At 39.3% G+C, this 13,525-nt stretch overlaps 1 protein-coding gene across 1 annotated transcript in view; it reads left to right on the top strand.

Annotated features, from left to right (window-relative positions):
- nsmfb (NMDA receptor synaptonuclear signaling and neuronal migration factor b) overlaps window positions 1-11,163 on the top strand; it is a 27,356-nt gene extending 16,193 nt beyond the window's left edge. The window contains exons 7-16 of the mRNA XM_030791783.1: window positions 3,131-3,183; window positions 4,181-4,270; window positions 5,030-5,157; window positions 5,301-5,384; window positions 6,009-6,042; window positions 6,245-6,315; window positions 6,450-6,529; window positions 6,618-6,720; window positions 9,768-9,843; window positions 11,066-11,163. Of these exons, the coding sequence (XP_030647643.1) occupies window positions 3,131-3,183; window positions 4,181-4,270; window positions 5,030-5,157; window positions 5,301-5,384; window positions 6,009-6,042; window positions 6,245-6,315; window positions 6,450-6,529; window positions 6,618-6,720; window positions 9,768-9,843; window positions 11,066-11,163 (817 nt within the window). The remainder of the gene's footprint in view (window positions 1-3,130; window positions 3,184-4,180; window positions 4,271-5,029; window positions 5,158-5,300; window positions 5,385-6,008; window positions 6,043-6,244; window positions 6,316-6,449; window positions 6,530-6,617; window positions 6,721-9,767; window positions 9,844-11,065) is intronic.
- The last annotated feature ends 2,362 nt before the right edge of the window (window positions 11,164-13,525 follow it).

Here is a 13,525-nt window from a genome sequence, read left to right as displayed (position 1 = left end):
GCTGAGAAAGGAAAACTAAAAAAGTACAGAGTATTCTACGTCATTCTTCTCTTAATTTATGCAAAAATGTTCACATTTTGATGCAACCCTGTCAAAGGCCTGTCACAACTTGAAAATAAGATATATGTTTAAAAATATTTTTTCTTAATGAATTTTGATCTATTTATTCAACAGATTAGTCACAAATATAAAATGTTTCTATTCTGAAGAACAAGTTCTTCTTTGGTGTGGTACCTACAGAGTATTGTTCACTGCTCCAAACAATTAGCTTTAACACTAAAATTCCATTGATTTTTTCTTTATTATTCAATGCCTTAGATGGCTGAATAAACCAACATTCACACTGGAAGAACTTTCAGTAGAAATGTATGTTGCTGGTACTATTTGCAATTAAATCAACTTGAAATCAAAACAATTTGACCATTAAATATTAACGCTAATCTGAGTGAGAGCGCTTGGCTGGACGGGTGAGAGTTCAGTTTTAGGGTTTTTTTTGTTTTGTTTTGTTTTGTTTTCTGGTCTTGCTTATTTTGCTGTGTTTTCAGGCTAGCGGCACTAATGGTTCCTCTGGTTGGTATGGAGGAATTCAGAGGGAGCAGGTGTTGGCTCCTGTCAAAATTTCAAAGGAAAGTGAATTGCATTTGAGGAGGTCAATGCCCTGGAGAGATATAGACACATCTAGTGTTTTGAAACTTTTCTTGTGCCATTTGATCGTGTCATTTTGGTTCTCTTCAACCAACTAAACCTCATGCTACCTAGTCAAAGTAAGAACATAATACAAATGGCAAAAAATAAAAGTACTTGATAGTATTTGACTATTTGAGAATAACTGAAAAAACTCGGAGGCACAATGATTTCTAGGTGGCTTAAGAACATATTTGCACAGGACTTATTTTTGCCTTTTAAATCATAGCACATTGAATAGTATTTCCTAACAATACATGAAAGGAAATATTTTACATTAGAGTGTTTTCTTTAAGACAGTTTGGTAGGGAACAATTTATTGTTTATCAGCTTCTGATTCTTACTGGACAAGAGCCAGTGATTGTTGGCTGATGGAAGAAAAACATTCACACACACACACGCACACACCCGCATGCACGCACACACACACACACACACACACACACATTACTCGAAGCAGAAAAGCAGAAATTAAGAATTAAGGTGGCCAAGTGCCTGCAAAAGTTTTTCCAGTCATTTTTCTGTGATGCTGACACTAGTGTGGAGGACCAGTGCCGTTTCTATCTTCTTGGGGGCTAATGCCAAAAATCTGTTAATCATTTTTTGTGTGAAATTCATAAGATATATTGGTAAGTGCTCAACAGCCATATTCGCAGCATTATCACAGCGATTTGTATATCAGTTTTCATACTAACACTCAAATAGGTAGAACAACTGATGCCCTCAAATAGGCAGAAGAACTGCCTGACCTCTATCAGTCTTCATACTAAGACTACAATGCTACCAGATGGTTCTGTGGCTGCCTTAGACTCTCGTTACAAAGAAAGAAAAAAAGAAACCATTCAGTAAAAGAGTACTAGACTTTACTGTCTCTTCATCACATGTCCCTGATGTGGAAAACGGTTCCTAGTGTAGCCAGATGGCTCCGAGATTAAATAATGGTGTTTCTAAACCAGCGAGTGGCCTTGGAGGACAAAACGCAGGCCTGCGTGTTAGAACCTGGCTGATGTAGACAGAGGAGTCAGTAACAGCACCTTCTGTTTACTGATCCATGGCATCTCAGTGACTTAGCCAAAGGGCATGGCAGGAGTTGCTAGCACCAAGTACACTAACACGGGGTTCTTAAAGTAGAGACAGAAAACAAAGATGAATAAAGGAGAAGCAAAGGGCAAGCTAGAAGTAAAACAGAAAGTACATGATGGGGGTGTTGCTGACCGCTGCTGACAGAAGCTGAAAGTTGTTCACGGTGAATGTTGTGTTGAGGCTGACGTGCAGATGACTTGATGCAAAGGAACCTCACAGACATGTTGGATGGAATAAAATTGTATTTGTTCTAGGCATTGCTTTCGTCTATGCTGTAATTTAGTGACACCACTGAATCGCAGCTCTTGTTTCGACCTGCCCATCTCCCTTTGTAACACAGTCCTGTTTGAGCCCCTCTCGGGATTTGAGGTGCATTGTGTCGTTTGTGTGACTGGTCAGAGGAGAAAAAGATGTATTGATGTTAAATTCTCGATGAAGCTCGGAGTCACATAATAATCAATGCTTAAATTAAATAAAGGGCACATTTATCAAGTTTGATCCGCTCTGCTGCTGCAAAAAAAATTGAAAAAGCTATTGAAAAAAAAAAAAAGCTATTGAAAATCTCTCTGCACATTGAGTGCACCAGCTTTTGTTCTTCAGCACATTATATTACAAATTGACAATGGTGGAAGATTTGTAGATGAGGAAATTTCATTGGGACGCTGAAGTATAGATTTGTTTAAGAAAAAGAAAGAGAAGAAAAAGAAAAAAGAGCGGGCCCATGGTGTCGGATGTAATACCTTTAAACGCCCACTGAAGATATTTAATTTTACACAAGGACTGGCCCCTTTGAACCGAACATGTTTCCTTTGTCGCTGCTTCGTTTTGTTTTCAATAGCTTGAGTTTTCAATGGTAGTGAGTAGGGATGTGTGAACATGCCTGGTGACAGTATTTGACTGGGGGTCTTTTTGAGGTGGATGGTTATAAACCTCGATCTTGCTTGGGTATGAGAACTTCCCTCTGGACATCACAACCATGTCCACCATCAAAAGGAGGTGGGGAGAAAGATAGATTTTGAATAGTGAGGTGGGAGGATGCTATATATAGTAAAGAGGTCTGATTGGTGGGAGACTGGCTGAAAATTCCCCTCTTGAAACTTCATTAGAAGTAATTTCATTTATTGCAGAAAAACGGTGGTTTTGCGTTGGTCTGTAACATTTTCTTTTTTTTTTTATAACGTAACTTCAAACACTCATCCTTGGCCATCAGCGCGCATGACTTGGTGGCATGTTTTGGAAGAAGGGAACGCTCATTTTCTCAGGCAGTATTTAATTTGCCTCAGTGCTTCTTTTCCTGTCGTTCTCAATTTTTTTCTTCTCTATATGTCCGTCTCGCTCCTTCCTTCGAACCTGTTTCCTGCAGAAACTTCCGGAAACATCTGAGGATGGTGGGCAGTCGCAGGATGAAAGCTCAGAGTGAGTTGAATGATGTGTGTGTATGTGTAGTTGTGTGTGTGTGTGTGTGTGTGTGTGTGCGTGTATGCATGTGCATATGTGGTTATTTACGTATAACCATTCATGCGATCAACACATTCCTGTTCGATTTCGTTCGTGACTTTGTGATGTATATCAACTGCTCAGTCCCTGATGCTTTTTCCACAGACATTTGAATTAAATTGGCTGTTTTACTACTGACAACAAATAAATTTATGTTACATTGAAAGTAATGAACAACTGGAATAAAAAAACTGTTCTATGTTTTTTTTTATCCAGTGACCTCCGCAGCCTTTGCAAATGTCACAATTCTGCAGTGTACATCAACTGTACAATTATCCATTTTTGCACATGAATTGCAATATTTGAAACATTACTGTAAAATGTCATGGATTTGTCCTATATTTCTTACCGGATTGCATCTACTATGGGCTCTTGTTGTCTACTAGGTTTTGATAGTTTTATCAGCTTCAGACCTTTACTGATCACCTCCCTGTTTGCCTCTTATTTGAATGCAGTCTGTGTTAGTGTGTGTGTGTGTGTGTGTGTGTGTGGGCGCGTACATGCATTTGTGTGTGTATGTGTGTATGTGTGTAAGCTTGAGACCTGTACTGGTCACTACCTTGTTTGTCTTTTAGCTGGATATAGTGTGTGTGTGTGTGTGTGTGTGTGTGTGTGTGTGTGTGTGTGCGTTTTAGGAGTGTGGTGGGTTTTGACAGGTTTGTTAGCTTGAGACCTTTACCGGTCACTACCTTGTTAACTTGTTCTTAGTTTGATGTAGTGTGTGTATGTAGTGTGTGTATGTGTTTGTGTTAGTATGTTTGTGTGTGTGTTTATGTGTGTGTGCACGTGTGCGCGTGCAAAGGAGGACGCATGTATATACATGCGTGTGTATACATGCGTGTGTACGTGTACATGTGTTTGTGGGTAAAAAATGCAGTGTTACATTTTTCCACTGCCTCCTCAATTCCTGCATCAGCGTTTGCAGAGCGCAGAGCCAAGAGTTTCAGCCGCTCCTGGAGTGACCCCACCCCAGTTAAACCTGACCTGCTACATGACTCAAGAGACAGTGAGTCCACACACACACACACACTCACACACACACACACACACACAAACATACAAACACATACACACATGCATACATATGCACACAAACATGCACACACACATAAATATGCACGCACACATACACACACAGACACACACACACGCATTCACACACTTACAGATGCATACAGTCACATAGAGACACATAGAGACACACACACACACACACACACGTGCATGCATGCACACACATACACACACACCCTTGAGATACATCATTTAAACATATACACTTTAAAACACAGTCACACTTTTATATATGCTGTTATACTCCTCCTAATGCATACACTCACATTATATATATATATATATATATATATATATATATATATATAAAGTCACAAATGTATACATACATGCACACAAACACATTCCTTCTCTCTGCTACACAGCCTGAATTGAATATTCTCTTTCCTCCCTGAAACTCTCTCATTCCTTTTGCTCCTGTGTGTGTGTTTTACTGGATGTCTATACAACATCAGTGGTTTCTGTCTCTGTGTGGTTTTGATTCATATTTACATTCTAAATCTGTCTCCACACCATGTTATTCATGCACTTTTGCTTTATAAGAATTTAATCAATTCTCTCATTGTTCTGTGTTTCTAAACATTAGCTCTCCTTTACTGTTCCTCTCTGGTGAGACTAGATGAGTCATTTTAGGACTAGACCTTCTAGATGTCAACCTCTTTTGTTCTCGATTTGTCTCTCGCTATTCCAGGTGGAGATCTTCAGTCTTCTTCTGGGACTCTGGATGAAGGAGTGAATGATGATGTGCACTGGGAAGAGGAGAGAGAGATGGAGAGAATAGCTTGCGAAGGGGAGGATTTTATACCACCCAAAATCATGGTGAAGGCACCTTGAACTCTCGCAAAACGCCTACACGCACTGTCTGTCAAGATGCCGGCACGCTCATGCACGAATCAAATGAACCAAACGATGTATTAACCAGTCAGTCTCTAACAGGAAAGCCTTTTTTTTCTCTTTTCCAGCTGATTTCGTCCAAGGTTCCGAAAGCAGAGTACGTGCCCAATATTATTCGCCGAGACGACCCGTCAATCATTCCCATCCTCTATGTGAGTATGCTTCACACAGCCCGGGATCAAAGTGGCTTCTGTTTTCAGTTGGCCACTACAAAGCCTCTTTTTGTTAAGTAGTGCAAATAGACTCCTCTTGATATTGTTTGGATGGCCTCAGTAATGCAAACTATCTGTTTACATGTTTCCTAAAAATGAATATTACAGCATAATTACAAAATAATGACCTGGTATTGAAGTCTATGCAAATAATGACATGATATAATTTTTCAGCTGACTTACTGAGACAATAAACGCATCTTTGCATTTAGTCAAAACATGGAATGATCAAGTTTACAAATCTTTTTTATAATGTAAAAACTTCAAAGCACTACATATATAATTTGTCAACGCCAACTCAACGTCAAAGTAATTGAGAGTGTTTGACCAGTGACTGGCTATATATAATATTTTACACTCAGTAGTGTTTTTTTGCAGTCTCTGTATTGTTTAAATTAACTCGTTTTATCTGTTTTTGTGTCTGAATATGAAATTTCATGTTAGGTCTCTGTAAAAGAACTCGACTCCAGTTCTGACACTTTACACTTGTTCATTAAAATTGCCCAACTTATCATTTGAAACAATGTCATAACAGTAATAGTATTACTTTTTTTTCCTGTTCAGGATCATGAACATGCCACGTTTGATGATATTCTTGGTGAGTGATCCAACCATTGTTTGCATGAGTTAGCCATTTCTTTTCCATACCTATAATGAGAAGGCTTACAGTTGGATTTTTTAAAATATGTAATATTGGCAGTATGATTTGTGGCTCGAGCCAGCTGCTTCTGTATTTCTCTCTCGATTTGCCCTCTTTCACTCTTCCCATCCCTTTTTTTTCTCTTATTTTCTATCCTCAGAGGAGATAGAGAAGAAACTCACCGCCTACAGAAAAGGCTGCAAGATCTGGAACATGCTGATTTTTTGTCAGGTGAGAAAAACTCTGTGTGTGTGTGTGTGTGTGTGTGTGTGTGTGTGTGTGTGTGTGTGTGTGTGTGTGAGTGTGTGTTTGTGTGTGTGTGTGTGTGCCTGCTTTGCCATACATCACTAATCTCTTTCTTTCAGGGAGGCCCTGGACATTTGTACTTGCTTAAGAACAAGGTTGCCACGTTTGCGAAAGTGGAAAAAGAAGAGGACATGATCCAGTAAGTCTTTCAGCTTCTAACCAACACAAACTTGAACTTCTTTCTTCTCTGACAAACCAGGATTCTATTCCTGTTTCTGTTCGTACAGGTTCTGGAAGAGACTGAGCAGATTCATGAGCCTACTAAACCCAGAGCCCAATCTTGTCCACATCATGGGTTGTTATGTGCTTGGTAATGCCAATGGGGAGAAGGTATGTTTCACATTCTGTTCTGTTTTCTTTATTCATCCAAATGTGGGTCCATTTTCAGGATGTGATGTGTTTATCCCAGTATTTGCATGTTTTCCATGCATTTCATTCAGCGTTTGACTACACTTAATTCTTCTCCTCTACCTATCTAAGAGGTGTTTGCTGCTTCACAGAAACTGCATATAAACGATACAAACACAACATAACTATTTAGGACACTTTACTTCAAAAACAGTATGTGGGTTTATGGTGTAGGTTTAACCTAGATATTTTACTGTATGTATTCATAGTGCTTTGATGGGATGTCTGTCTTGTTGCTGCCACACACTCCGTGCCACTGTCAGGCAGATGTTGTGGTTGCGATCTGGAGTTCCAGGTCATGCTGTCACGTTAATGAAGACAGGAGGGTGGATTGACAGATCGTTGCTGTTTGACTGACAGGCTATCTGCTAATCACACGTCCCCGGTCTGACTGTCTAACCAATAAGACACTGAAGCACTCTGACAATCGCCAGAGGGCAAAACCAGACTGAGTATACTCAGTTATATAATGTACTTTGTGCTAATGGAGTAGCTATAGGAAATGTGTATTGCGTGTATATTGAGCATATTTCCTCATGCGGGTCGATGTACTGACCCACTTAAATAAGAAAACAGAATAACTCTTGCAATGTGCGACCACTGATGCTACATTAATTACAAACTGCTGATGTTACTGGTAGCTACAAATTGAATGGACTTTTTTTTTTAAAGAAAGCTTTTGTTGTCGGTCTGCGTGTTAGAGAGTACTTTCTTTATTGCATAATTCTCTTTCAGATGCTTGTGTATCACATACACAGGATGATTACAGTGCCAAAATGTACAGTACATTTACGTGAATTCATGAGAATGGAGCACAGTCGTGTAGAGACACTCAAGCTGAAGCGCGCCTTGCTCTTCCACCTGTTTAAATACACTCATCCGCATGGAATTCTGGTCTCATTTTGTTTTGGTTCTTTGAGCCTTATTCTGTACTTACACTAGCAATCAAGAGGGCTTTAGTCATTCTTCTAGAAACAGCATGGTTACTTAATCCAGCTGCATCAAGTGTATCTGAAGTCGATACAAAACTTTTCCTTGAGGAAGATCTCAACAGACTGAGCGAAATGCAGAAAAAAGAAAAAGTAAAGTCTGAAGTAGTGAGGGTGATGTTCGTTTTAGGTTTCCTGCTGACAAAAAGACCTCTGTGCGCAAAATAATCACCGAAAAAAATTGTGAAATTTTACTGGCTTTCGGTCAAAATCAGCCAGTTAAGCAGACCAGGACGAAATAATTCCACTCCAGCCTTAATGATGATATATAAAAGGCTAGAGGAAGTTCTAGGATTAAACAGAAAGAGTTGTATACACTGAGAAAAGGGGCCATCTAGTTTACCTAACTGCAGTAACTTTGTTACTTCTCTGCATTTGACTTTCCTTCACCTCTGAACATGATTTAGTCTGTTAGAACTAGGTTTATTCTCGGCTCGGGTAAAATCTGTTGAGAGAAACCTCAGTGCTTAAATTTAGTCATCACCAAATATGAGCGAAATTAAAACGGAGCACGAGCCAGCTTTAAAGACAAAGAGGAAGAAAGGAAAAAAGACGGCTTTTTGGCAGGGGCAACTGTCGCTTACTGTGAAAGACATGCACTGTTCATAATTAGGGTATAAGTGTTCATCATTATTATTAGATTGTATTATTAGATTGTATTGTTAGGTTTATTTGAACAGATCGGTCTGACTCAATATGAAAAAATAACATTTAATTTACCTGAACAAATACTATTACTTTAACAAATACAAACTGTTGATACAACACATTTCAGTCACATGGAACAAGTGTGCATGCCCCCCCCCCCCCCCCCGCCCCCCCCCCCAACTTCGCTCCAATGTTTTGGGGGTTTGTTTTGGCAGTATATGAAATCTCCCTGAATCATGACAATAAAAACGGTTAGTGTTAGAGGAAAGGTGTATATAACACAGATAATCCACTCTGATAATGAATCAGATATGATTGCTCCTTTTGGATCCCTCAGATCCCTTCAATATGCTCTTGTCTTATCCAACACACAGTCCTCAGCAGAGGAGCCAAAGTGCATAACTCACAAAACACAGCTTAACACTCAAGTGATTTCTTCCCATTCAGCTGCCCCAGCTCAGTACCTCACACTGCCTGAAATACCAGAAGTTTCTCACTGATGTAATGAAGCTAAATCAGTAGAGTTGTGGTGCAGTTGTGAACCCCACTCCCTGAGACTAAAAGTGCTATTCAACACTGGGTTAAACGCCAGACACTTTTATACCAATGGGCCAAAGTGTTCGTTTGTAATGTATAACGTCATTGCCAAGGTTCATGTCAACCTCTGTTACAGTAATGCTATGATCTGGTTAGTGTCAGCTGGGGCTTAAATGACACAGCTGCAGTCAGAACGCGGTCAAAGGGAAACAAATGCAGTGACTCGAATAGTGTTGTTAGCCGTCGAGTCATAATTGGAATCCGCCAACATCTTAACAGGTTAAAAATGCTGATTAGCCACTTGCTAAAGATAAAATGACTCTTCTTTCTCATGTCTTGCGTTGTCTCTCTTACTCTCCATTCAGTTACTGCTACAGTCACTCTTACTCCCAGTTTTAGAGCCCTGCACCCACAGATATCGGTTGGTTTAAGTAGCTTCCAGGGTTTTTTTTCTTACTCTCTTTCTTTCTTTCTTTCTTTCTTTTTTTTTGTGGTGCAGTTATTTGCATGTGTATTGGTTACACTCTCAACAAAACACACGGCTTTGCTGCCAATTGATCGTATGTGTTTACCTCCCTCAGTTAGGCAATACCCATTGCAACAAGGCTCAGAGTCTTGTGCCAGTGGAAAGGTTTTTAAATACTGTTTGTAGGATAGAGAGGATTCAGAGTTTGCTCTCATATGGATTGGATTTGCTAATGAGTTTCATTCCAGTTCATTTGTAGTCCTCTGGTGTTTGGCTGCAGTTGTAATTTGTAAAGAAGTAGATTGTAGAATCATTTTTCTTTTTCTTAGCTGTTTCAAAATCTCAAGAGGCTGATGAGACCATACTCCATTGAGTTCAAGTCTCCTCTTGAGCTGTCTGCACAGGGTGAGTACACACACACACACACACACACACACGCAAAACCAAGTAAGCATCCATATGGGAAAGTCCATAAGTGTGTGCATTGCTCATGAATATGCATTGGTAAACAGAAACATACATTAGAATGACAATATGAGCAGAGACACAGGGACTAGAATACATGTATAGATTCTCATAATCACACTACACTACACACACACACACACAAGCCTATTGATAAACATATGCATTCAAAGACACACACACAGACATACACATACATCCAAGCAAATGAGTGCACACATAAACAGGCACACACATACACATACACACTCACATATGGCACATCACAATCTCATAAACACATCCAGCCATAACCTTTCAGTCATGCCAATATTACTCTCCTGTGTGTCCTCTCAGCTGTGTTTCTGCATTACGTGTGAATTGAACTCATAAATTAGACAAGGATGGACAGTATACACGTAGAGAATGGTTTGACATGTAGATAAATGTGAACTCGATGAGCTACAACCTTAACCAGCATTTCTCAATTTTACTGAAGCTATTGATTTAACAGTAATTATTCTCCAATTAAAATCTCATTATTCTTCATGGCAGTTTCCATCATCTTATTGGACCCAAGGGCCCCCCCAACCCCACCCCCATGTCGCTTTCTCTCTCTCTCGCTTGCTGTCTTTCTTTCTGTCTCTCTCTGCTCCTACTCCTGTGGGTTTCAAGTGGCTTGATCAATGCTCATGCTATTAAGTATAATTACATTTATTTTCAAAGGATTACTGAATTTTTAAATAAAATTAAACCAAATTAAATGAAACCTGTTGAGGAAAAACCCCAAGTGTTTTATACATTCAAATTTAACATATCCTGAGGTGTTCTACAGCGGGGTTTTTTTTCTTTTTGGTTCTGAGATGGGGAACACACAAGACATCACATTTTCACTCTAGCCCAACAATAAAAGACTTGTTTCAGTCTGTCTAATGGGTTACAGAACCTTGTGGCTCTCTAACTAGGTGGCTGGCACTAATTACTTATCAGGATGTACAGTCTATTGTGGACCCGACACTGAAGCTTAGACACATTGTTTGAGATTGTACATTTATAAACATCAAGTGAAATGTACAGGTCCCTTCTGTTGCCAGACAGCTTCTTGTTTTTACTATGACATGTTTAAAAAGTACTGATTCATACAGACAAAAGCAAATTCTCACTTGTCTTTCTCTATCCCCAGGTAAGGAAATGATCGAGATGTACTTCGACTTCCGTCTGTTCCGTCTTTGGAAGAGCCGCCAACACTCAAAGCTTCTCGACTACGATGACCTTTTGTGACTTTCCTTCTCTTTAGAGCAGCCTGTGTGGCTAGTAGCTTTCTTTAGGGCCAATGACGGCCACAGTCCCTCAGAGAACCTTTTGGGCTGGGACAGTCTGAGGAAGAGGAAGATGAAGAACGTGGCTGTCAAGAGGCTGTTTTGAAATTCCTACCTTCAGATGTGAAGACTCAGGAGAGATAGACAGCGTTCTTTGAAGCATTGTGGAGGTTACTGTTCTCATTCATTTTTTTCTCTCTCCACCACTGTGTGAGAGAGAGAGAGCAAGCGAGAAAGAGAGCGAGAAAGAGAGCGAGAGAGAGAGAGAGAGAGAGAGAGAAAGAAGGAAATGGTAGCATATTTGCAGAGGGATAATAAAAGACCTGATATTTCGAGAACTTGAAGAGAATAGGAGAGAACTTGTATGGAGACATCTTCTTTAGAGGTAGGGAAGCAACATAGCCACATGTGTTTTATTGAGTAGCTATGTATCTTATGGGTAACCCCATGCAGAGGTAAAGAGATGCAAAAGCCCTTTCTAAATCAGAGGTCTAATCTAGTATTCTCTTTTAATAACGTCTATTTACTTTAGCTTTTCTGAAGAACAGCATATCTCTACAACTCTCTCATTTTTACATAACCTCATGAAACTATTTAGAGGGTAATACTGTAATTGAGCTATTTTCAGAACGTTTATATTGCCCATCTTTAGCTCGTCATGTACTGTGCACTTTTTTGGGGGGGGGGGGGCAATAACTCAGGTTTTGTTTGCTTCTTGGATCTCCTTTAAAGACTCAGAGTGTTCTCAGAATTGAGAAAGCTAGCTCAGATAACTCTTCAAGCTTTCCAAGTGATGATTCAGGAAACCTGAGGTTCAGTGTGGCGTGGTGTCAGGAAAAGAAAAAAAAAGAGAAAAAAAAAAAAAAGCAAACAAAACTATTTTTGCTGTTGAATGTCAATGTGTGTGCATAGATTTAATTCAGTTCTGTAATTCACATTTCCATAGAGTAGAGAAGAGTTTGTGTAACATTTCAAATTCGAGTATAGTGCGGTCAGAAGCATCTACCCTTCTATGGTAGATGCTATATTGATTTATCTCATAGCAGTGACTGAAACCTTCAGGCACAACCTGTTTTCTATTGTCGTAGCGTTAGCTACACTGGTCAGATCATAGTCAATAAGATTGTAAAGATTAGTTGTTAAATTCCTCTCAGATTGTGTCATGTTGTTGTTGTGATAGTGTCTCTTTGTCTTTGCGATTTCCAGTACATTGAACTTTTATGTATTTGCACATGATTCCATGTATTGTCCTTTGATATATTAGGGAAAAGTGATTCTCTACTATGTAGTCTCTATATTATACTGTAGCTAGGAGAATACTGTGTTCATAAAGAAATTTCATATATTTCATATATGATCATTAAGGGAAAACAGCATCACTGTAGAGTTGTTTACGAAACTCTGTGAATAATAGGTTAATATGTTAGAAACCCCAGAAGCTATACCTTTGTCCGCTTTACAATTTAATTATTTAAGTGCGACAGAATTAGTCTTGATTTTTTTATATATATATAGTTCTCTAATATAACCTGCCCCCACCTTTAAAAAGTGCTGAAAAGCTTTTAGAAGCCCCAGTGTGTGTGTGTGTGCGCGTGCGCGTGTGTGTCAGACAGTGAGTGAGAACTGATTTAGGGCAATCTAACTGGATTGTGGCATGTAATCACACAACTGGACATTCTCAAAATCAAACAAAAATACAGGTTGATTTGCCTCTCAACACCTATTGGTATTTCATAAGGTTTTTTCACTGAGATAAAATAGAGATTCTTGTTGAACAACTGCATGTTGTTTCATTCATAAGGCCTGTAATTTTCTAGAAAAAGGCTCACTTGAGTGTCATTATCTCTTATTTTAACGTACAGTTTCCAACTCGTTTAATCATACTTGCTTTTACATACAAGTATTTTGTTAAGATATACATTAATCATCTTGTCACATATATATGTAACTTTTGGGAGAACTGATTATAGCCATAACCTTAAACTCAACAAATTCTATGAGAGCTTGTCAGTGTACCATCCTTTTGAGAGCCTTGGTCTTCAGCCAGCAGCCGCATAAGAGCCAGAAGGACTCAGCAAGAGATGCGGAGCTCAAGATGCCATCTGGCTTTCCACAAAGGTGTACCGCGAAGGGTCAGTGACACAAACGAGTTTGATGTATTGAAAATGACATCGTAGGATTTCTGTGACAAGTGTCTTTTTTGGCTCCTAGCGTGTTTTATGCAGAGTTCAGCGGTCTTAGTTTACGTCAGTGGTTGTGACTGGGCTGTCTCTGTTCGACTGTCGCTGTCCGTTTTCTTTTTTTTTTTTTTTTTGGTTCGTTTT

This window comes from Chanos chanos, chromosome 14 (genome assembly GCF_902362185.1).
Source record: "Chanos chanos chromosome 14, fChaCha1.1, whole genome shotgun sequence".
Lineage (NCBI taxonomy): Eukaryota > Metazoa > Chordata > Actinopteri > Gonorynchiformes > Chanidae > Chanos > Chanos chanos.
The sequence above is the reverse complement of the archived record's forward strand: the minus strand, read 5'-3'. Positions and strand labels throughout refer to the sequence as shown.